This window comes from Panthera tigris, chromosome C2 (genome assembly GCF_018350195.1).
Source record: "Panthera tigris isolate Pti1 chromosome C2, P.tigris_Pti1_mat1.1, whole genome shotgun sequence".
Lineage (NCBI taxonomy): Eukaryota > Metazoa > Chordata > Mammalia > Carnivora > Felidae > Panthera > Panthera tigris.
Window position 1 is genome coordinate 67,764,250 of NC_056668.1, and position 25,268 is coordinate 67,789,517.

At 38.9% G+C, this 25,268-nt stretch overlaps 1 protein-coding gene across 1 annotated transcript in view; it reads left to right on the forward strand.

Moving 5' to 3' along the window:
* The window catches only part of SLC49A4 (solute carrier family 49 member 4), an 86,894-nt gene extending 63,214 nt beyond the window's left edge, over positions 1–23,680 (forward strand). Inside the window, exons 8-9 of the mRNA XM_015544801.2 lie at positions 7,381–7,563; positions 14,923–23,680. Of these exons, the coding sequence (XP_015400287.2) occupies positions 7,381–7,563; positions 14,923–15,038 (299 nt within the window). The 3' untranslated portion in view covers positions 15,039–23,680. The remainder of the gene's footprint in view (positions 1–7,380; positions 7,564–14,922) is intronic.
* Positions 23,681–25,268: the final 1,588 nt, after the last annotated feature.

Sequence of the window (25,268 nt, forward strand, 5' to 3'; positions counted from 1 at the left end):
GAAACCACGGTTTCATGTACTGCATGTTTTAATCAGTGGCAGATCATGAAGGCCACAACAATCATTTTTAGGAAGAAAATCTGAGGCTGAGAAGAGAGGCACAGCTCAACAATATAGAAATGTTATATCAGTGTGTGTGTACATATGTATGTGTGTATCCCGTATATTCAACACACCTAAAACCCATGAACAAACATATTGTGAATGTTTACTGTTTCTCTTTATACGTGTGTCTTTATTTCCTGAAGGAGTATTTTCAAATGCAATATCAAGGTTAATTTAGATTGTAGAAATATTTTTAATAAAGGTTTAATCTAATAATTCCCAGGTAGCTTTACTAACTTTATCATAAAATAAAATTTAGTCAGTATGCATAATCATAAAATTTATCCAATAAAGTATATTAATAAACCAACTCTTCAGGGAAATTTCTTGATTCTAATCCTTAAAACTTTTCATGATAAAAATTTATTGTACTTATTTTATAATCTTATTTCTTATTTATAATACTTCCTAATAAAACTGGAAAGAAAGTCTTTATTATTCATATCTACTGAGAAGCACCTATGAAAGTTTTAGTTTTAGTTTTAGTTAGGCTGTCTACCTAAATTTATTTGTTATTGATCTGCTTAAATGAACCTCAGTTATCATCTGGTATAACTTATCATTCAATAAGTGAGTCTCTTCGCTTACAATCCAGAGATATGCCCATCTCACTGCAACTGGAATCCCGCCTGGATGAGGAAGCCATTCCCTGTCCCATTGTTTATCAGCTCTGGGTCCTGGGAAATTCTTCCTCCTATGGAGAGAGCTGATTTGGAGCAACACAGCCCACAGGGCAAGTCAGCTCCCTCCCTCTTCCACTGACACCCTCAAAACATTATACCTGTCTTGTCTGACGTTAGCCTTAATCTAAGCATCCACCAGTTCTCACAAGCTGACCTCATCAAACATGGATTCCCATAACTGACCACCACAATCAGTCTCTTCTAAACCTACCATACTTTGTCAGGGTTTTCCTTAAAACCTATTGCTAATAGATTTCAGCCCACTTTTCCTGCTATACTCAGCACCTGATAGTGGGGGCTATTGCTTCTCGTGGTTAGACATAGCTTTTTTTTTTTTTTAAGAAAAAAGAATGAAGTATAATTATTTTCTTCACACTGTGCATATAAATGGCTACTAAGCCAATAGCTGTCGATCATATTCCTTTAGGTTAGGAGTCATTTGAGGATACAGTACAGTGTGTCCTATTTATTGTTCCAACATAGTGGCTTACAAAAAATAGGTGCCTGATAAATGGTTTTGAAAAAAGTCTTATGTTTTCCCTATTAAATACCTAAACAATCATTTTTGAACCCATTTTACATGTATCATGATTAAGGTTCATCTTCTTTGTAACTTTTTGGGTTTTTTATTTTGTCATCTAGCTTATTTATGTTCAGTCACTTCAAGCTTTTAGTGCTGAACACAGATTGGGGAAGCATGCTTTTTGTGTGAATACGATTGAATAAAAGAAATACCAAGTCTTGTTTGGGGTTTTGGGGGTTTTTGTTTTGTTTTGTTTTGTTTTTCAGTCTGACACAGTGGCTTCATGCTAGATTCTGTACACCTTAATTATATTATTTTTAGCAAAGCTAATTTACATTGTTTCCAAATAAGTCATTTTGACTTCCAGAACTTTCGTCACTTCATCTGTAAAATGCTTTACCTGCTTCAAAGGGTCGATAAGGTGATCAAATATAATATATTTGAAAACAGCTTTAAAAATGCCTTAAAAATTATGTAAACCCAAGATTGAAAATTGTTTCGTTATTAATGATATCTTAAGAATCTCATTAAATGGTTGGGGCACCTGGGTGGCTTAGTCAGTTAAGCGTCCGACTTCGGCTCAGGTCATAATCTTACCTTTCGTGAGTTCAAACCCCACGTCGGGCTCTGTGCTGGCAGCTCAGAGCCTGGAGCTTACTTCAGATTCTGTGTCTTCCTCTCTCTCTCTGCCCCTCCCCTGCTCGCACTCTATCTCTCTCTCTCAAAAATAAATAAACATAATAATAATGAAAAAAAGAATCTCATTAAATGTTGAATGGGAATAGTTCTTACCTGAAATTTTGTGATTTATTTTATGACACCTAAGGTTTGAGTGTTTGGGTTACTAAAAATTTATTTATACGTAGTTTTATGTCCCTAAGGTTAACTGACTTGGTTTGCCATTGGGAGCAGGAGTGGGGGAGGTAGTAGTTTCAGGGTTATGATCCAATTTGTGTTCTTGAAACACATCCATTGTAACTGTATTCTGTGTTGCACAGGACTTTGTTTTTTGCAGTTTGAATTGTGGGCCTGTGAAATTTTATTAACTTCTTTGAAAAAACTCTGCATCAGCATTGTATTTGTTCTGCCAAATTACCTTGACTTTTTAATTGAAAGGCAGTTTATTATAATTTTAGTATCATAAAAAGTCATAGAAATACTTAACAATTATGTAGTTTGAGCCCTCTCTGACAAGCAGGAAATTATCTTGTCTGCCTGACTTTTCGTAGATGACATTCACCCACTGGATCAGACAAACCAGTGTATAAAGATACTGTATCAGACTCTAAACTAAAAACTCAAATGAAAGTCAAATTCAAATCGGCTTCCACTTTGTGCATGTCCCAGAGCACTGGGGAGTATATGAATTCAGTCCTGACACAGCTACTTTTCCCCACTTTGATTATGAATGATCTTAATTTAACCCTTTCCTATGTAAACTATTTTGATCCTTTATGCAATAACAAGTGATTTCAGCACATCCATCCAGTGTAAAACAACCTCTTGGTCATCATTTTTATATAATAGAAGAAGCAAACCCCAAGAGTGAGAGAATTAAATGAAAATACTTGCTTTTTCTTTAATTTTTTAATGTTTATTTTATTTTTTGAGAGGGAGAGAGAGCGCGAGCGGGGGAGGGGCAGAGAGAGAGGTAGACACAGAATTTGAAGCAGGCTCTAGGCTCTGAGCTGTCAGCACAGAGACTGATGCAGGGCTTGAACTTAGGAACCGTGAGATCATGACCTGAGCTGAAGTTGGATGCTTAGCCAACTGAGCCACCAGGCACCCTGAAAATACTTGGCTTTTTGATTACTGGCCTCTGAAGTTATATTACACATCTTAGCTCGTCTATCCTACATGTAATAGGAATTCTTATAAAATGAAGTGAGAATATTTGTGTCAAGGATCCTGCACAAGGGCTGAGTTACATGGCTCCCAGGTGTAGACATTAGGTCTAGGGGTCTTGCCACTCAGTGATAGCCATTTCTGAATCAGTGAGCTAAGAAACTTACATGGGGGGGCAGGTTGGATCAGCTGCTATTTCATTAGTTTACAATACAGTTTTTTTTTTTAATTTTTTTTTTTTAATGTTTATTTTTGAGACAGAGAGAGACAGAGCATGAATGGGGGAGAGGCAGAGAGAGAGGGAGACACAGAATCGGAAGCAGGCTCCAGGCTCTGAGCCACCAGCCCAGAGCCTGATGCGGGGCTCGAACTCACAAACTGTGAGATCGTGACCTGAGCTGAAGTCGGACGCTCAACCGACTGAGACACCCAGGCGCCCCCAGTTCTTTTGTTTTTAAATAGCTAAGATACGCACAAAGTAAATAATTCAAATTCAAATAATAGGAAAAAGGTATAAAATGAAAATGTCTACCCTCCTGTGGCCTCCAGTTTTTCTCTTTAGAGGCAACCCTGTATGTCAGTTTCTTAGGTATTTGCCCAGAGAATTCTATAAATTTACAAACAGCAGTGCATGTGTTCTTTTTAAAAAGATAACACTCTTCACCTTTTTCACTTACGCACCTTAGATATCATTAATATCAGTATAGACAGAGTTACTTCCATTTTTAATAGTTGCATAATACACCTTTGATGTTTGATACATTTTTAAACAACCAACCCCCTATCGGTGGACACTTAGCTTATTTATAATCTTTTTGTGCTACAAACAATATTGCAATGAGTGTTCTCTATAATCTTGTACCTGCATAGCTATAGAATAAATACCTAGAAGTGGAATTGTTGGGTCAAAGAGTAAGTGCATTATTTGTTTTGAAAAGCATTTTCAAATTACCATCAGAAGATGAACTATTTACAGTTCTATCAACAATGTTTAATTATAATAGAAGTCTAATATTTCCAGTGATAAAGATTTCCTCTTCCCTTTCCAGAATTCAGATACCTAGGAAACCAAAATCATAAGATTCTTAATGAACATGAAATGAAACCAAGGGAGTTGGATGATCTTGAGTTTTCAGATGGGGCCCCCTGCTTCACCAAGCTCTGCTTCTCTGAGAAATTCTGTGTCTGTGTGTGTGTGTGTGTGTGTGTGTGTGTGTGTGTGTGTGTGTCTCTTTTTTTGTACCATGCTTGATAAAAATCGATAAAACCAAACCTCTCTTTTCAAGACTTCATACTGATAGTCCTCTTTTTGTATATCCTTATCATTACATTATCATTCTTTCTTTCTTTTACAACATGCAATTGTTATATACATATTGTGGTAATTTTTCATTTTCACTTGCCTGATTACAAACTACATGTAAGGGTATATTTCAGACATAAAAATGTCAAAAGGATTATTTCCAAACGTGTTTCCTAGAAACAGCTGATTCTTTTTTTTTTTTTTTAATTTTTTTTATTTTTTAATATATGAAATTTACTGTCAAATTGGTTTCCATACAACACCCAGTGCTCATCCCAAAAGGTGCCCTCCTCAATACCCATCACCCACCCTGCCCTCCCTCCCACCCCCCATCAACCCTCAGTTTGTTCTCAGTTTTTAACAGTCTCTTATGCTTTGGCTCTCTCCCACTCTAACCTCTTTTTTTTTTTTTTTCCTTCCCCTCCCCCATGGGTTTCTGTTACGTTTCTCAGGATCCACATAAGAGTGAAACCATATGGTATCTGTCTTTCTCTCTCTGTATGGCTTATTTCACTTAGCATCACACTCTCCAGTTCCATCCATGTTGCTACAAAAGGCCATATTTCATTTTTTCTCATTGTCACGTAGTATTCCATTGTGTATATAAACCACAATTTCTTTATCCATTCATCAGTTGATGGACATTTAGGCTCTTTCCATAATTTGGCTATTGTTGAGAGTGCGAAACAGCTGATTCTATTAGTAGTTTGTGAATCTTTAGAAGTAGCACTTCCTGGTTCTTAAGAGATTGATTCTTCCTGGCATTTATTTCAATATTCTCTTATTTTGAACTCTTAGACTCATCTGTGTTTGGGTCGATAGCCATCTCTGCTCTGATTACCACTGTCTGGCTGATAAATTATTATAGAGTGTTTTGTAGATAGAGTATGCTATAAAAGCTACCGATGACATTCCATCCCTACATTTCCAAATGTCCCACTAATGAGTCACGTGAAAAGGGGAATGTGTTGATTTGTTTATGTGATATGTGTCTAGCAAATATATAGTGAGCATGAGGGGTTTTGTTTTTAAGAATCTTGAGGGGCGCCTGGGTGGCTCAGTTGGTTAAGCATCTGACTTTGGCTCAGGTCATGATCTCACAGTTTGTGAGTTCGAGCCCCGCGTCGGGCTCTGTGCTGACGGCTCAGAGCCTGGAGCCTGTTTCAGATTCTGTGTCTCCCTCTCTCTCTGACCCTCCCTCGTTCATGCTCTGTCTCTCTCTGTCTCAAAAATAAATAAACATTAAAAAAAATAAAAAAAAAAGAATCTTGAAAGTTACTTCATATTTTAAGTGGTATTTATTTTAACTATCAGATGCTTCCCGTTTAATTCTGTGAATAATTTGGTCACTGCTTTAGCCAGTAGTATGTTCTTTATTCACGGTGATCCTTTTGTTCTCTCTTTTCGTATGTGTCTCCTAGTCAAAGAAAATCAGTATAATCACCAGCTATTTGTGTTATTAGAATGACTAAATATTTTATAATCCTGAAAGGCTAGTGTAATTAGAGGAGGAAATGGAAGTTGAGGTTCCTATACAGAAATTTTTTATCCAGGGCATCTGGGTGGCTCAGTTGGTTAGATGTCTGACTCTTAATCTCAGCTCAGGTCACAGTCTCAAAGGCTGTAGGATCAAGCCCCACATTGGGCTCTGTGCTAACATCATGGAGCCTGCTTGGGTTCTCTCCCCCTCTCTCTGCCCCTCCCCTGTTGGCACACTCCTTCTCTCTAAATAAATAAATAAATATTTTCAAAAAAGAATTTTTCCTTAACAAATATTCAAAATATTTTCCCAGAAAAAATAAAATATTTTCCCCAAAGTTCCCCTCTACTTGCTGGATGGGATGCTGCCCAGTTATGAATCATTTAATAAAGCCAATTAGATCTTCAGAATTCTTAAAATAAAATGTATTTTCCTGCTAACCTTAGGCTTAGAATAAATTCTACTCATTATTATCTATGGGTATGATATACTTACTAGTCCAAAAGGGATGTGTTCTATAGGATATCATTTTTACCCCATTGGTTCTTTTTTCACCTTCAAATTTAAAATAATGAACATTTGTAGCTATGAAAAAATTCCTTGGAGTGGGGTGCATTTCCCTAGACATTTTTCTAAGAATAAGAATAATGCCCTTATTCAAAGATCAAAGATTTCACTACAGAATAGGGTTAATGGGCTTTTTATTGCTAACCTGGGATCCTAACCACTATATATTATACATTTCTGGGTGAAATTTTTTTTCTATCTTCCTAAAAAGTTACATATTTTTAATTTTTTCTCTAAATTTTTATTTAAATTCTGTTAACATATAAAAAGCTTTGTATTTTTTAAAAACTGTTGACATAAAATTCATTCCAAAACTGAAGACTAGTTATATTTTTAGCATTTCTCCGGGAGTTACATACTAAATATTTTTATTTTGTATTTGAAGATGATTACTAACCAGTCCTTTTAAATATGTAATTTTTAGGAACACTTAATGTTTCTTACATTTATTCTTAGATTTTAAGTTTTCTTTAAAATTATAGAATGAGTTTAGATTTCAAATTAAGTTGCTGTATTTTATGTAAACCTCTGTCTGCCAGGAGTGTGACTGAGGGAGAAGAACCCTTTTAATTATATATTATAGTGGTGAAATGATTATAGTGATGAAATCACTTCTGTGCTTTGAAGTAATCCAAACCAAAATGATAAAGCAAATCCTGATGGTCATCTGGCAACAAAACCTTCTCCTATCTACTCCACAAAACCTGAGCAAAGAGCTGACAGATATGTGATGCTTTGTCAAACTTTATCAACTACCATTGAAAAGATATGAAATTCCAGAGTTGATACTTCTGAAAGAGAATACCCAGAAGATCTATCTGATATGACTCACTGTTGCTACCATGAAACTAAAATGTTTGTGTTTTCATTTTAGTGACATTATATGCCTCCTGCATTCTCCTGGGAGTGTTCTTGAATAGCAGTATACCTATATTTTTTGAGCTTTTTGTGGAGACTGTCTACCCAGTTCCAGAAGGAATTACTTGTGGAGTTGTCACTTTTTTAAGTAATATGTTCATGGGAGTACTTTTATTTTTTCTCACATTTTATCACACAGGTAAGAAATTTGACTTTTTATTTACTATCTAAATGTGTTACGAGAGAGGTTTGTGGCACTGGTGTATAGGGAATTTATGTGGAGAATTCTCACCAAAGCAAATTACTTTGACAAAGCTTTCAGGTGCCTAAAAAAAAGATCCTCCATTTTGTTTTTCTTGAAATGCATCCTAGACTAATGTAATGCACCCTCACTCCCTAGAGTTTCTGGTTTAATTAACCTGGACTGGGGCCCTGTATTTGTATTTTTAAAAAGCCACCAAGTGATTCTAATATACTGGTTCTTGTTGAGAACCACTGGTATATTGCTTTTTAAAAGATACTTAGAATCTACTGTCTTAACATAAGGTACAAGTTAAAGTCAGAGGTAGATTTGTAGTGTCAATCCTTAGAGATGAATGAGAGGTCACCCAAGGAGTGGGTAGAATATAAGGAACAGCACTCTCCAGTGAAACTTTTTAGGAGGCTGGCAGTGTTCTTTACTGTCCAGTACAGTACCACTAGCCACACTCAGCTAGTGCAAGTAAGGGATTGGACTTTTTACCATTTTCTTTTAATTAATGTAAGTTGAAATTTAAATAGCTACACATAGCTAGTGGCTAGTGAATTGGTCAGCACAGGTATAGAGTGAAAAGAAGGTTGAAGTGAGAACCCAGGGGGTACACCTTTGAAGAAAAGGGAGGCCCTTACAAGAGAGGAAGGGATGGGGTCCTGAACTCAAGTGGAGGAGTTAGACTTGGACAAAAGGAGTTAGGAGAGGAAGCAGTGCGGGCGGCCACAGAGGCAGACACGCTTCCCAGGGCGATTGTTGAAGGAGCTCCTTCTTGATGGCACCAGCTTCTGCTTAGAAGCCAGTTGTCTGTCAAGAGCTGGTGGGAAGATAGTGGAGACAGGGCTTAAGGAGAGAATGGAACATTAAAATAACCTTGGAGGGATGGGAGGAGACACCACAGGGACAGCTGGAAAGATTGCTGGGCACACTGAAGGCAGGCCACCTGAGGTTCGGATCCATGGGTTTGTAGTGACTCCGTTTTGCACAGCTGTTTGGTTTTCTCTGTTACTCATTCTTCTCTGTCCAAAATCTGTCTTGCTGTTTTGAAACATTTGAGCATAATTATCTAGTATTTTTTTCTTGCATGTTAAGGGTTTATACTTGTGATTCTTGAATGTAAATTTTTATTAATTTCTACTAGGCTTGTATCCTATTTTATTTCCTCATCATAAGCAATCTGTTATTACTACCTTTTTTTCCTCATTGCTTTTCTCTTAACTGCTCATCAAATACCAGTAAATTTGCATAATTTGTACATGGAAGAATCTAATTTTAAGATTCAAATGTAACACATGCTCTAAAGTGTGACAATCCAAGAGGCCTAATATTTTATAGGAAACTTCCTGACAGTCTTATAATTGAAATAATAGCCACAATAACCACCTTGACTGGAAAATACATTTTTGAAACTTTCAAAGCTGATGAAACAGAATCTGGCCTGGGTTTTAGACAACTTTTAACATAGCATTTTCACCTAACAGCAAAAAGCATCCAAATGATATGTTAATTTCTTAATATATATGATTAACAACAAACTAGATCATTTCCACCAATCAGTAATGCAGGCAAAGTAGGTTTTAACTTTCCTAAACTTGATGTGAGGTCAGTTTCTCTTATGAAGGAGAGAGAGATTGATGAAGCCAGACTCCTGTTGACAGTCCTCTTGAAAACATGTGTTTCCATTAGGGAAAATGCCATCAGGAGGTGTTAGAATAAGGTCTTTCCCTCCAATGTGTTTTCTAAACAGAACAAACAATTCCAAATAGAATAAACAATTATTACACATCAGCTTTAATCCACTTCAGTTTGTCACAGTTGAAGTTAAGAGGCTTAATGCCTCTCTTTTCGCATGGTAAAGTATGAGAGATGGCTATGTTGCCCCCTCAGGTGTGGAAACAATTTTCCAGCCCACGGACACAGCTCTGCTAAGTGGTCCCTGCAGCCTGGTAGAGCGTGTTTTTTTCTGTCTGCTGGGAATAAGTTTTGTCCTCCCAGTATATAAAAACGACAACAGTAGAAGCCCGATAATGTTATCCTCCAAGAAACCTCTTGCATGTGGTCTCTAAAACATAACACATGTTTATTCATCAGTTTAAGGCAGAGACTAACTACCCTTACACTGACTATGGAAGAGCCCAGTGTACCCCTGACCATCTTGCTTGGCCAGTAGAGAGTCTGTGTCACTCTGCTGGTCCAGCTGCAGCTTTCAACTTGTTCAACAGAGACTGGAGTCTGGCGCAAGGGTGCTAGAACTGACATCAGTTGGCGTTCACCCCCCATTTTGCAGATTCCTAGTGACCAGGTACAAGCAGATGTTTTTGTTTCTTTGGCATAGGTGGCAGAAGAAACACTTAGCAACGTTTCTGCTAATTCCTGTCTCACTGATGTGATCAAGGATTTATCCAGCTGGGGAAAAAACTTCCCTCTTTTTGCTTGGTTTCTGGTCACATGTTTGTATACATCTCTTGTGTGGGTGTTAAAGGTTTCTGCCTAATCTCCATGATTATTATGAAAAATGAAACTTTAATAATTAATTTTAGTCCGGCAAGATGATTTTCAGGAAAAAAGAAAATCTCAGTTCATTTTGACATTTTAGAGAGTTAATGAGAAGGTATGTGTGAAAGAGCCCTAGGCCAGGGCATTACTGGCACTCACCAAATGTTTGTTTTGTTTCCTTCTAGATAATTTGCTGTTTGCTGGTAATAATTTAAATATCTAGGCTTCTTTTTTTTTTTTTTTAAGTTTATTTATTTTGAGAGAGAGAGACAGAGTGAGCAGGTTGGGGGCAAGAAAGAGAGAGAGAGAGACTGAGCCATTCAGGCACCCCTAGGCTTCTGTTTTCTAGGGGTGCCTGGATGGCGCAGTCGGTTAAGCGTCTGACTTGGTTTTGGCTCAGGTCACGATCTCATGGTCCATGAGTTTCAGTCCCGTGTTGGGCTCTGTGCTAATAGCGCACTGCTTGGGATTCTGTTTCCCTCTCTCTCTCTGCCCCTCCCTGCTCACTCTCTCTCCCTCTCTCAAAAATAAACATTAAAAAAAAATGCTTTTTACATGTTTATTTGTTAGTGTGTGTAATAAATGCATACAAATATGCCCACATCTCTCTAAGGCTAAGGTTACTAGAACCATGAAGACCTTGTTGAGGCTCTTTCATGTATGACTAGTTGATCTCGCCCCAAAAGTCCTGTAGCGGGAGTTCACATGCCTCACAACTGAGGTTTGAGGATACATACATTACAAGTCTGAAGATTCTGCAAAGTTATCTCCTAAAAATAACTTTCAGTTCCCCAGCCAGTACCCCAAACATTTCATAGGATGAATGGAAGTCCCTTCCATTACAGCCAGCATTCAAATGCCATAATTCAGTCACATTAAAACTTGAAAAACTCACCCAGAAGTTAGTTACATGTCAGGACTCAATTCTGTCAGTTATGTGATTGGAAGGCCTGTATTTTAATCATCATGAAGATAAGATCTCTGGTTTCGTAGGTCACTCCTTGAAGAAGTACTAAACTTTCTGACTAGCATTTTATTTCCCCACAACGTGCTACTTAGTGGGTGGCTGTGTCAGATATAATTTTTCAGGGCTATACAGACTAGCCACAAAATGACCACATTAGAATGGCTTGCCAAGCAAGAAAGGCTCCACTGGTGATTTGCTTGCAGATCATGGCCATTGCCATCATTGACGATGGATGTCATACCAGTTTCTATGCCAGTGGCACTGGCTTCTTTGGAGCCCTGGGCCACAGGGTCTCCCATGTCCTGTTTTTATTCTATTTGGGGTACCTGGAACAGTGTCAGAAGTTTCTTAGAGTTTTTCTGTCTTGGGGTTTTCAAGGTCACTTTCAAAAAAAAAGAAAAGAAAAAAAAGAAGCCAAAAACTGTTACTTGCTCCCTAATATAAGCATATTTATAAAACTGAGTTGCTTCATATAATGTTTGCTTTGAGAATCTCAGTGAGTTATTTCAGACAGTGCAATGAAGCTTTATTCTAATAACTTCAATTTGACAAAATCAGTCTGAGGGTGCTCTTAGGTTCTTTATATGCTTTGAAATATATTCTCATGTTCTACTTGATAGTTTGTAGCTTGTTCTGAAGTTTGTATTGTTTTGCTATTTTTTTGTTGTTGTTGTTCTAGAAGCTTTGCAGCAGGTTTTGGCTAAATGAACTAAAGGTTTTTACCTCTGGCCTTTCATTTTTGAAGTAGCTGACCACATGAATCTGAGGCTGCATTGAGGCTCAAAAGATTCAGGAGCCTGGCTGAGGGGGAGGCATTGACTGCTAGTTACCAGAATAGGTTCACCACATATGGACTAGTCAGGAGTAATTTTATATGTAGGGAGTAATCATACAACATTATGGTTAGATCATTGGATACTTAGTGTGGAGTGAAGACAGCAGGACATTATACCATGAGATCATGATGTCAGCTGGCTCTTCTTGAGGGTGAATAGAGGCAATTTTGTTAAATCATCATAATTCTGGTTAAATTCCCAAAGAAAGTAGAAGGTTGGTTCCAGAGGGTGGTATCTGGGAACAGACAAGTACTCAAAGGTGATAGAAAACAAAAGCATAACATCATTAAAGGGAAAGATGAGATGAAGAGTATAAGAGTGCTTCTAGAAGAAAAAAGTAAGAGGATGAGCGAAATCCTAATTAGATAATCCCAGAAGAACATCACCATTTGGTGCAGAGCCCACTTCACTGAGTAAAACATAGCATAGCACCTGTCTAAACTGTAAAACTGGCAGACAGTACTCAGGATGCAGTATATATAATAAATGATAGAGAACCAGCAAAAATAGAGAGAGAGGCAAACTGTGTAGAATAGATTCGTACTTTCTCTAGTGAAAGACCGAAAGAAGGAATATTAGAAAGCTGTGTTCCTTTTAAAAAGGTGTCAAGTTTAAGAACGTTTCAATGAATCAGGATTCTCTTGGTTCAATTATGTCATATGACACCAGGCTCAGAAAGGACAGCAGGTGACTTTGCTACTCGAAGGTCATGTTAAACTTTTAAGCAAGCCATTTCCTGCTTATTAGAGCACCTAAGCTGTGGTTCATGTGAACGGTTTTCAGTGGGAAAATATATAGATGCATACCTTTTTGCTTTCTGAAATGGCAAATAATTTCAAAGAACACTTGTAGTTGGTTGAGCCAAGTGAACTTAACTAAAAGGTGGACTTAACTTTTCAGAGGAAGGCACAGTAGTAAAAACCAACTAAACCATAACACTAAACAGCAGTTATGAGGCATTTTTATAGATTTCATCTGAACCCAGGGCGAAGGAATAATTTACAACTCTGATGAAATAAAAGGTCTGCTTTCGCAATATTCGATAAATTTCTAGGTTTGAGGAGAGCAAGGACAAGTTGGTTGCTGCTACATGTGTGTTACTCTAGCTCCCCATAAAATACAGTCTCTTAAGATTTAGAAAATGTCATTGTTGTAGACTACTTTGTCAAGTACCATACTTTTTTTTAGCTGTTGCTTAAAAGTCAGAATGTTCACTTTAAAATTTTTTTTTTTAATGTTTATTTTTGAGAGACAGAGACAGACAGCATGAGCGGGAGAGGGGCAGAGAGAGAGAGAGGGAGACCCAGAATATGAAGCAGGCTCCAGGCTCTGAGCTCAAACTCACAAGCCGTAAGGTCATGACCTGAGCAGAAGTCGGAACCGACTGAGCCACCCAGGCATCCCCAGAATGTTCACTTTTAATGTAAATAGTATGCTGTTCTATTTTACTGCTTTTTCTCTTATTTTTTTTAACTGCTTCTTTTTGCCTGTTAAAATTATCATCAGAAATCCAGAAGCTACATGGTTAATATAAAAGCTGAAAATGCTGGTGTGTCATTTCAGGGGATATTGGAATAAAGACAAGATTCCAGGGGTCACAGCCTTCCTGGGTGTTTAGATTATACTCAATCCAAGTAAAGCACAGAAACAGCTTTGCATAGAAATACCATTGAAATATATGTCTTTGTTGTATGCTATAGAATAGCATGTCTGACTTTTAAAATGTAAAAATTGAGAGGTGGGGAGCCTGCTTTTGTAAGCATATTACAGAAAAAAAAGTATTTCAGCACCTTTTCTTACCACTTGGTTTTCTGATTTCCATTCCTGAGCATAAATTGCTCTTTTAGCCATATGAATTATGGATTGATTGAAAGCAGCAGTGTAGAAATCTTTAGGATGATTTTTGAAGATTAAGGCAGTATTAGTATTCTGTAGAAGTACAAAAGGAAAATATAAACCTATAGCAGTGCCCAAAGGAAAAAATGTACCAGGGAGCTTTTTCCCTTCATTTGTTGTTGTTGTTGTTGTTGTTGTTTTCATTGAAATTGCTAAAGAGATATTAAACTAGGGAAGTTATCCCCACCACCACCAACCCAACCTCTTCATGCCAGGGAGCCACTCACTTGTGCTCCCAGAGCCTCAGGATTGCCTGCCAAGGAGGGTTGGGTAGAAGGAAGCCAAATGGATGCACAGCTCAAGGGCCACGGGAGCTGGAGGAGGCAGCCACGGGCAGCCACAGCGAGTGGGTGTGTCTTGTTAGCACAAGGCTGGGACTGGCCTGTAGGCAAGCCCTGAATTCACGAGTGAGCATTTTTGAAGAAGGATGTTCTTGATACCATTAAAGCAAGTAATGGCAGAATCACCTGTTTAGAGGATTCCTGTAGGTTTTCAGATAATGGGCATCATTTATGCTGGTAGGGGGGAGAAAAGAACAGAAAGAAACAAACCAAAATATTCACAGTAGTTTTTCTGAGGGTAGAATTAGGATTAATTTGTTAGATTTTACTTTATTTTTTTCATATATTTTCTAACCTGTTTTACAATCATTACTACTTGCTGAGAACTAGATTTTTCTGTCCAAGGAAATCTAAAAAACTTATCTCAAAATTCAGGTCATTTTCTTATCTTTAACCCATCAGATATTTCTAAACAGAGATGAGAGTGATAGTGATAGCATTAAAAAATAGCAAACGAACATTTAAAGGTGATTATTTTTTCTTTGAAGAAATGGATTTTTTTTTTTTTTTTGCCACCAAGGTCAAGGTGAGTTAAACTGATGAAAAGTTATTAATAATATTGATTTAAAATGTTCCACATGAAAGCGGTATAATACATCATATGTATCACCCAGACTCCAGATCGCCGTTTATTGAACACCGGTTTCCAGGCCTTCCATGATGCATTTAGTGTAAGTGCTTTGGAATAATGCACAGCGATTGCTCCCGGCATACAGGTGCCGTTCTGCTGGTGACGTGTGAATGCTTACAACTGTGTGTTTTTGTCTTACAGAGTTGTCTTGGTTCAACTGGTGCCTTCCCGGGTCGTGTTTGCTCAGTCTCCTCCTCATTCTGTGCTTCAGGGAATCCTATGACAGACTCTATCTTGATGTGGTTGTCTCAGTTTAATAGCACAGACTTGAAGGAGTTTGAAAAGGGACTGCAAATCATACGGCATACTGCACATTTGCTTGGAGTTGCACACCTAACAGGAAAAAAAAAAAAGGAGAAGAGAGAAGCTTCACTCAGAGGTTTTGTCAGGTTACAGATGATCATATTCATTTCATGACTACTAGGTAACAATAATGTGGGACTTGAGTGATAATAGGGGGCTTAAAGACTCTAAATGGCATACCCGTGCCTGGTTCTGGGGTTGGAAGTGTGGATATCTTACACATAAAGCACTACCTAAATAATGCCCTCTATGTTCTGTGCCAGTGCTAAACTACTGATTGATTAATTGTAATTATGGGAAGAAATAAAGGGTATCTATCACATACCTTACCGAAGTCACATATCAGAATAGGAAGAAATGCCACTAACTTCTAAAGAAGTTTAAACCCTATATCAGATTTTAATTATAAAATAGCCAACAGGTATATCAATGATAAAATTTAGCCACGTGTACACTACGTTTTTTCTAATAAAGCCATTTCTTATATGACTCCTTATTTTTAATTAGGTCGGAAACCTTTGGCCATCTTTATTATGGTGAACAAGTGCTTCCCAGTGACTTCCGAGCACATATTTGTGTCTCGATCTCAACTTATCCTTGTTTCTGTGAAATACAGTTTCATCTACTAGGCTCTGAAATAATTATATTAAAGGTGACTAAATGTTTAATATAGTCGCATTAAGTATTGTATGAAAAATGTAATTCCGTTCTGATTTAGCACTTTGTTAAAAGTGAAATGACAAATCACATAGAACATTCTGTGTCTTCAGCCTATATATATGCATATGTACATGGTGGCGTGGGATGTAAAGTCCAGCACCAGCTATTATTTCCTAGGGTTGCATTTTACTAAATGGCCCTTGTTTGAAAATAACAATTTATAACCTTGAAATCTTCAAATCTGTTGAGTTATATCTGAATTACATTCTTGTGTTTCAATTCAGGTTGTTTCAATTCAGTTCTATATGGAGTCAGTACATTTGAGAGAACGATATTTTGCCAGTACCTGTTTTCTTTGTATGGAAGATAGCTTTTAAAAAAATGACAGTTACTCATTGGACAGCTCTCAGACATATATTTCACTGTGACGTAAAATATGCTCCGGTGGGATTATGCTGTTACCACTGTTCACATTTACATAATTCCCCTTACCCAAGGAAACCAAACGTTTCTCAAAAAGACAAAAACAGTACTTTCTTTGCCTTCATTATTCTCAGCTTCCTTCCCCCCCTCTTTTTCTCTTCAGTTGAAATTTACATCTTCCTTGTCAGCTAAATTTGTATTTTATTTGTCTTTTTCTTGACAAAGCACAAGCCAGCTCCTTCCATTAGCCATGGGGACAAAATGCAGTTAGAGAGAGCTAGTCAGCCCTCAGTTCTGCTCCTCTCTACACATGTGCACACACCGTCACACACAGTCCCAAATGCCCCTCCTCTCCCCTCTTGGTAATTTGAAGGCTGTGTGTTAACTCACCTCAATCTCAGAGGAGGACCTAAGCTTTCTTCTAAGATCCTAAATTGTGCTCCTTGAAAAGTAAGAAAACCCTCCCCTTCAGCATCTGTCTTCAGTCACCTTTAAATCAGCCCCTTTATAACCATCCTGCTAACTTAGCATCAAGAATGGAAGGAACTAAGGAACTTGCCAAAGAGAAGAAAACCTGTGAAGGCTGGGCTTACTTCCAATTAACCCTGTCATTCTTAAATAAAAAGAAAGCAGATTTCTTGAAGAGGATTGAAAGCCAGCCACTAGAGATAGGAGTAGTCCGTGAGCCAGTGCTAAAATCACCACCACCCCTTCCTGTATAGACAGAAGACAGAAAGGAGAGGGAAGAACTATGAAGTGTTTGGTTGTAGTCAGAACCACTGACTACAACCACGGTTTGAGGACTGCTCTATGAAATTTTGCTATAATTAAGACATGATACAAAATATTTTAATTATAGCTAATTCTACTTCTAATACAAAGTAAAGAAAAATATTAAAAATATTACCTAAATGACTATTTAGTTGAAAGACATCCCAAGTGAGTAGTGATCAAAAATTCCTACATTGTACCAGACACCAGCCATTGTCTTAGCGTACGTGAGGTCAGATGGTCCTTCCAGCTCATTCATATCTGGCAGATGCTTGTTCTGATCACAAACTGCCATGTTTTAAGTGATCAAAATTTCATATACCAAACCTGATATAACCAAAGGGCTTTGGAGGGTGGGGAAAGAAGATTACACGGTATTTCCTGAATGCTTCAAGTCATATTTTTTTTTTCACTTTGTGTGATTATTTCTAGCATGCATAAAAATAGACCAGCTGTTGTCTCTGTACTTTCTAAACAAATACTGCAGATTTGTAATGATATTTTATAATGAAAGAAGTCTTAACACTCCACTAAGCCAAGCCCTCATTTTAGCATTTATAGAAACCATCCCAGAAAGGTCAAGGGTCTTGCCGAAGGTCACAATTCTAGATAGTGACAAAAGTAGAATCAACTAAAACCCACACTGTCTGACTCCCAAAGCAATGTTTTCCCTACCTCACAAAACATAGCTTAATTTGGACTTTTTGGGGGTGTTCATGAGCACCCCTTCATGTTCATACACAGTGGGACTTAAGAGCAAATCATCGTTATGGAGTGTGGAAAGTACAGGGGTCCAATTGAGGTGACTGTTTTTTAAGTAAGATCATTCTGTTTTCTTCACCCTGTTGGTGCTCTAAGTCTTAGCTTGCAGGAACATAATATAAAAAGATTCTGATGAATAATTCAATCCTCATAAACCAAGTCAACAGCATTAATTGGTAAGGACATGTTATAGTGTAAGTTCCCTGTGGCTTATCAATGAATACTTCACAGTTTATGGGAAGAAACATTTTTTAATATGGTCCATGGTCGAGGCATAGGAGCAAGATAATTACACACACAAATGCATTTCACTGGAGGATGGAGCTAATAAAATAACAAGAGGGAATCGAGTACAAGTATAATTTTGTATATTTAAGCATATATGGCTTAAGGGCCAAGCTTTATCATAGATCATATATTTATGCTTAATTATTGAGAATGTTTACAGCTTGTTTTTATGAAGCCCTTCTAATGAGGGATTCAAGCTAAGAGATTTTAAATCGAAGAGATTAAATTCCCATCTACTTTAAATTAGGTTTTTTTACTATTATTTTTACTAGAATCTAGGCATTCGTCTTGCTGCTTGCATAAGTAGAAGCTGCATTTCAAACTCAAGATCAAATACAAATGCACAGTAAATTTACTTTAAATTAATGTTAAAAATCACATTAATTCCACACTTGTGCCTGAGATAATAAGTACAGGAATTACTATGATTATACCATCTTATGTAATAAGTGCAAAAGCTGTGATAAGAAGAAAGTGCCATATTAAAAAAGAAACATACAAAAAACTATGAGGGTATTTGACTAGACGTGTTTTGTAGTTAGCGGAACAATAGAAATCCACTTTAATTTGGAATTATACAGAAAGGGACAAATTAAAGTTTATTTCCATACTATCAAACAGTTCGTCAGTCTGTTAGGAAAATATAAGCAATGCTCCAGAGGCAGGTGGTGTTGGACCACCCTAGAAGAACAAAAGCTGACCGGGAGATTTTGGGGTGTTCTTTTAACAGCATCCTTTGGGTACTTTGTGCTCAATGGAGGTAGTTGTGTGCTCAGTAAGCAGACACCTTTGCTACCCTGAGCAGGCATGTCCTTTCAGGTGTCTGAGACTCTCCTAGGTGTCTGCTTCCTCAAACTGACTTCCTGGCACAGGCTTCCCCCTGAACCCCACCCTAAGCTCTGAGGCAAAAGCGTGGTCTCATTCTTGAATACTTCTAAGGCCACGCGGCTGGGCTTCCCTTTCCTGAGCAGGACGCTAGCGTGACTAAATCCAGAAAGATTTAACAGTTCTCCCACAGCAAGTCTGATAAGTTAGAATATTCCCTGAAATGGGAATGACAAAGGTCTCTAACAAGCTTTTCTAGTCATTATTTGCTGCATTTTAGAATATGGGCTGATTAAACTGCCTTCTGTAGTCTTTCTGTTGTGCCTTGGAACCTGGAAGACCTCTATTATAATAGCTTTCCATCTCAACCCACGCTCAGAAAGTGAGAGCAAAAGGTTACCCCACCCTAGCTGTTCTTTCATTCAACAAGGGAGAATTACCTTAAAAAAAAAAAAAAAAAAAAAAAAAAAAACTAAAACTAAACAAACAAACAAAAAAAAGCAAATACAAAAGGAAAGCATGGAATTCATTTTAGCTTGATAAAATGAGAGAAACACAACAAACCATTTTAGCTCTAACCCCACATCACAGTGCTCTCAGGGTTCCCTCCTGGCTCTTCTAGTCTGCAAGGGAGGCTTCTACAGTCATGACCAGAATGTCAAGAATGACTTGGAGACACTTTTAATTTACCTAAATGGTAAAAAGTGAAATGTCTGCTTAGTACAACTTAATTTAGACTTTTTCTAATTCAGATTGATTTTCTTCTCATTAACCCAAGATGAATCATGGAATCAAGGAGATGATCTAATCCAACTACCTCATTTTACAGATTAACAGAGAACCTTTTAGGTTCAATGACACAGGCAAGTTTTAGCAGGTAAACTGAGTCCTAGACCAGCATTCTTTCCATAAGCGATCAACGTGGTAACCAGAAACAATTTTTTTAAGTAAAATTTCTTCCATTTCTTTTAATTTTTTGAAAATTAAACACGAAGTGCATGAATGTTTATCCATTATAAAATACCCAGTACAGAAATACAGAGTGAAGTCTACCTCCATACAAACGTGCTGACTCCATTCCCCTTTTCCAAAGTATTCCTTATGAATCCTTTCAGAAATTTTTCTATGCATTTGCATACATATGTATAGATACTTAGAGGGAACTTAAAATCAAGTCGTCTAGGGAACTGTTTCTTAGACCATGTTGGCTTTAACTTTCTTGGGCAGAAGCAGGAGTTTCTGAGATCCTTATTTCTCTCCCAGATGAGTCTCTATCAAATGTAGGAGTGGTTAGTAGAGACATTTCACAGACCTGGTTGTGTACCATCAAGCTCTATCACATCCTGAAGCGTAAAGATGAATTCCAACATGCGATATTCTGTTTTCTCTTATTGGAAATAGAGTTTCTGTTTTTATGTCACCAACTAAGGCCCATGTACTGTGAGAGAAGAAAGTGAATGACCCACACCAAAACCCAAATAGATTTTCTTGACAGGGCTTCCTCGTCTCAGCAGAGGCACAAATACTGTAGAAGGTGGAGTCAAGAGAATAAACTATGTGATTCCATTTTTTTAAACAATGGCTAGTGAAGATTCTGGTAATCCTTACTATTTTCCTGGCCACCTTCCTTAGCTATCCTATCTTTCAAGCTAGCTACCCATAAAACTGATTAATTGTAGTAGGACAAGAGCATAGTTTGGCTTTGTCACCTCCTCTTCTTTTCCTGCCTGTCTTCCCATCCAGCTTTTCCCTTTCCCAGGAGCCCCCGTATCCCAGGCCTGGTGTCTTCAGCTATTTGACCTGGAGCAAGTCACTTCATTTCTTATTTACCACATCTCTGAAGTGAAGGAGTGAACAAGGATGTTCCCTGAGGTCTCTTCCAGTTCAAAAAACTCAGGTCCATTCTTACTTAAGTAGTAGGAAATGATTAAGCACACGCAGTCTCTAAAACTGCAGAGCTTTCCAGCACCTTCATGTTTCCCTGTGTGCGGTGGCCCTCCTACTGTGAACACATGGACGATTCCACTGCACATTTGACAAGAAGAAATGGCTTTTTCATTGTCTGTGGTAGGAGACAAGCTACAGGTACTGTTTATTTCCCCAAAGGACTTCATATATGAAATGCAGGGTGTATTAAATTTATCAAACCCAATAAGAGAAAATCTGCCATTTGATGTTGAGATAGCATTCTGGGAGCCAGGTCAGAGTACTGCATTTGTTCCCTGGAGTCAGGCCAAACCAGGAAACCCATCCCTTGGCTTGCTTTGATTCATCGTGAGTCAGTAATGGATTTGCACCTGTAGAAATCAAACTGTCAGATCAGATGTGAAAGCCCATCCTCAAACTTGTATTTCGAGAGTCATGGCCCCAAAAGAATTGCAAGTTGCTTTCCATGTCATCTCTACGTAGCCACATTCTGTCAGTAGAGCGCTGTGCAGATATTTTACTGAATGAGAGCAGGGGCGTAGCATGCCAACGTCTGACCTGTGTGCAGGTGTTAGTAAATAAGGATTCACTGAGATTCTAATGTGAGCACAGCTGTCAGAGAGAGAAATGAACCAAAAAAAGAGATGAGGCTGGGAGTCTGGAGGCCTGGATCTCAGCCTCTGTCTCCAGGGCAGCTGCTGGGCACCCTTGGGCAAATCACCTGTTCTCTGTGAACTTCAGCTCCACACCCCTACATTAAGAGGGTTAGAGTAGATGTTTCTTTTGGCTGAAAAGTTTTATACACCTATTGGTCACACACCACAGAAAGTAGAAAACAACATGAATGCGATACCTATCCATCAGTACTTCCAATTATACATTATCGTTTCAAATAAATGAGGAACTATTATAAGGCAGTGATGTGTCATAGGTGTCAGGCAATGAGAGAAGCTCTCAGGCTGTCAACATACCTGTGTATTCCTTCATTCATCCTTTTATTCATTCTGTGTACAGAGTAATTCCATGTGTGAAATGTGTGCCTGTGAAAGAATCAGAAAAACCAAAAGATGTTTCTACCCTTCAGGACCTTTTAGATATGTTTTTAAAAACAAAAACAAATGCTCTTCCGAGCTAACAATTAAAAGAAATAATGACAGTTTCCCAAATCCTGAATTATGCCCAGCAGGAACCTAAATATCTTTCTCATACCATCGTTAACCACAACTGATTTCAAGGAAAAGATATTTTGTTCTATTGAAATTTTCATCGTAGACAGAGCCTATATCCATGTGGGAGCATAGAATCAATTCTGGCATGAGGACTCCCAAACCTTAGCATCATTACAAGGCTGGGGGGTTACTAGTCCTTCAGGAAGTTGGGAAGGTTGTTGGCACCTGCACCTTCCTCCAAAGACAAATCGAACAACTGCGTGCACACTAAGATACACCTGTTCACAAGGCCTTGCGAGTCTCCTTTGAATTTTAACAACAAAGACTAAACACCAAAGAAGGATTTGTAATGAGAGAGCTTGGGATTTCGGCCTGGCAGCTAGATAAAGGGCTATTCTGGGGACTAGAGACTTTGTGGGAGCCCTTCAGGTCTCTCCACCTGCGAGTGAACCCAAGCACACTTGATGCATCGCTAGCAAAGTCCTGGTCCCCAAAGCCTTCGCAGAAATCCAAAGATGCTAAAAAGGTCAGGGTTTAGTTCTGTAGATGATTTTATTTATTGCAAATGTCCCCAGTGTCAAATGTATCTCTTTCTCCACCAAAAATATATCATTTTGGAGGCTTGTGAAAATTAAACTTCAGGAAAATTCTGCTTCCCTCCCACTAAACTGCATCCACGTGTCCCAAACAAAATTGCTTTCTTGACCTACACACACAGCTACCTATTTCTGTTTAGGTCTGTGACTCAGAGAAAGTGACCGGAAGAAGTCATGAGAGGTGATGGCTCCCATTTCACCTGCCATAGGCAGGACAGGGTCAGCCCAGTGGAATTCAGCTAAGATCGAAGGGGTGTGTTGGGGTGGTCTCTTTCTTCTTAGTTCTTTCCTGAACTCACTCATTCACATTGTATTGCTCTTCCCAGTGAGTAAGTTATTGCTGAGAAATCGTTTTAGTAAGTGACGTAGATGTCTCCAATGGGGTGGTCCCTCTCCTCCATAATCCTCCTGCTCTTTCAGCTCATGCCCTAGAATCCTTGCTCCATGTCCCAAGGAAATGCATTACCCTTTTTCTTTTCAGAGAAAAAACATCGATTGATGTCTTAGCCCTGCCACCTCACCCTCTTTTATCTAAGAATAGAGAAGCCTTTCCATATTTGTTGTCTTTTTCACTGAAGCTTAGTATAGACCCCCAGGCAGGACAACTCCATGCTACCTTCTGTCGCCTGTAATTGTCCTTCCCCCGAACTGGGGGAAAGGTTATTCTAATGAACCAGCTGCTGAGTCTTTTCCTATTTGGTCTTTTATCAATATTGCTCTACCAGTAAATTCTTTGTTAGCTAGGTCCTGGAATTTATTTCATGTTTTTTTTTTTTAACTTTAATTTTTTTCCTACAAAATTGCTTCTTTTATCTTAGAGCCGACTATGATCTTTCTCTTCTGCGTACTTTATAATACAATTTGAACATAATGGAACATTCTAAAATAGTCAGGCAGGGATTTCATCATAGCCAATATTAAATGCCAGGAGAGGCAGGTCATATTAAAAGAGAAAAAAGAAAAAAGATCTAGGATGGAGGAGGCTGGGTCTCATCATTCAACTGGTATATTTTGGGCTCCTGCAGCATGCTGAGCCCTGGGCTAGGCACTGAGGATGCAGAAACAAGTAAGATATTGTGCTGGGCCTCACATTCATTTTCTGATGAGTCCATTCATAAAAACTGTGTAATTCAAAGCTAGCAAGCCCCCCCGCCCCCGCCCTGCCCCGCAAAAGGCTGCTGGAAGGTTTGTAGCTTTTTTTTTTTTTTTTATTACTTTATTTATTTTGAGGCTGTGAGAGCACGAGCAGAGGAAGGACAGAGAGAGAGGGAGAGAGAGAATCCCAAGCAGGCTCCATGTGGAGCGCAGAGCCCGATGCAGGGCTTGAACTCATGATCAGTAGATCATAACCTGAGCCGAACACAAGACTGAGCCACACAGGCGCCCCCTGTGGCTTATTTCTACAATTATCTATGGGATCTTTCTATTTGGAAGAACGTGTTCTAAATCCTGTTTTCTTGGGCCATTAAAAATCCAGGCATATCCCTAATCAATGTATGGCTATGTAACTTTCTTAGTATAAAATACTCCGGGACAGCTTTTGAAGGGAAAGGCAGAGAAATCTGTTTTGATGACTTGAAAAGGGAGGAAAGGTTTTAGGGAACGCTTCCAAAGATTTCCGATCTGTTAGTGCTCATTCAGACATGGGATTGGGCAAAGGGATGAGCCTTCTGGCAAGGAGGAGACAAGGCCATGTAAGGAGGCCCAGGAGACCTCTGTGGAAGAGTTAGTGAGACATAAGCCAGGCCTATAGGAATTTGTTAACATATCTGCTGAGCAAAAGTGGAGAAGGAGGTTTAGAGGCAGAGCTGTAGTAGAAGTAGATTCTGGAAAATAGTCCTGAATCTGGCTTCTTCTCACTGAGTCATCTGGCCCAGCCTCCTGCCTCCAAATACATCCTGCCTGCGGCATGTCTGGCCAACTGCTTTCTCAGCTCAAGAGGGATTGGGGATCCTACAACCTCCCTGTCATCTGTTCCGGAGCCACTCCCCACTTGCACTGAGAAGTTCTTGCTTTCAAAGGATGGAGGCCAGAGAGGGGTGGTCAAGAAAGAGAGTGGCAGAGGGGAGACAGAACACATCAAGGCAGAGGACCCCAAGTGAGGAGGAATTGCAGCAGTGGGCCAAGGGCCCCCACATTTCCCACTTCACGCACGCAAGCCCGGGGGAGCGCTAGAAGGTGGAATCAGCCATCTGGGAGCCCCGCCCTCACAGATGCCCTGTCTGGCATAGAGGGGTTTCCTGTTCTGCTCTGAGAAAGCAGTGGGAATGTAGACATGCACTGCCTCCCAAGAGGAACTGTGTTTTACTCCAAAGTCTGTAACTTCAACAGTCTCCCCTCCCTTCCAAACTCCAAGGAATGTTCTGTAATTGAAGGCATGCTTTCAATACCCTATTGTGTTTCATGCGCTCTGCCAGAGTAGTTACTTCTCATGCCAATTCTTAGATGCACAGAAATCTTGAGTAGTCCAAGTGAACTCAGATCCAAGTCAAGTTCCCATCTCTTACTCCATTCAGACTTTTCCATCCACCCCCGCCCTCTCAGTCACACTCCTGGAAGCAAGTGAGAAAGCCTGTCCAACCAGAATCACTATCCCAAAGCCCAAGCACTTTGTTGTTCTGTTCTTAAGCCACCAGGTATCTGGTCTAATTTTATACTGTTCATAGTTCTGTGGCGTACATGGTTCTGCACTACCAGACAGGGCAGGAAGGCCAGCAGAGGCCGCAGGTGGTAGGTAGGATGACTGCAGAAGAACAGAGGCAGG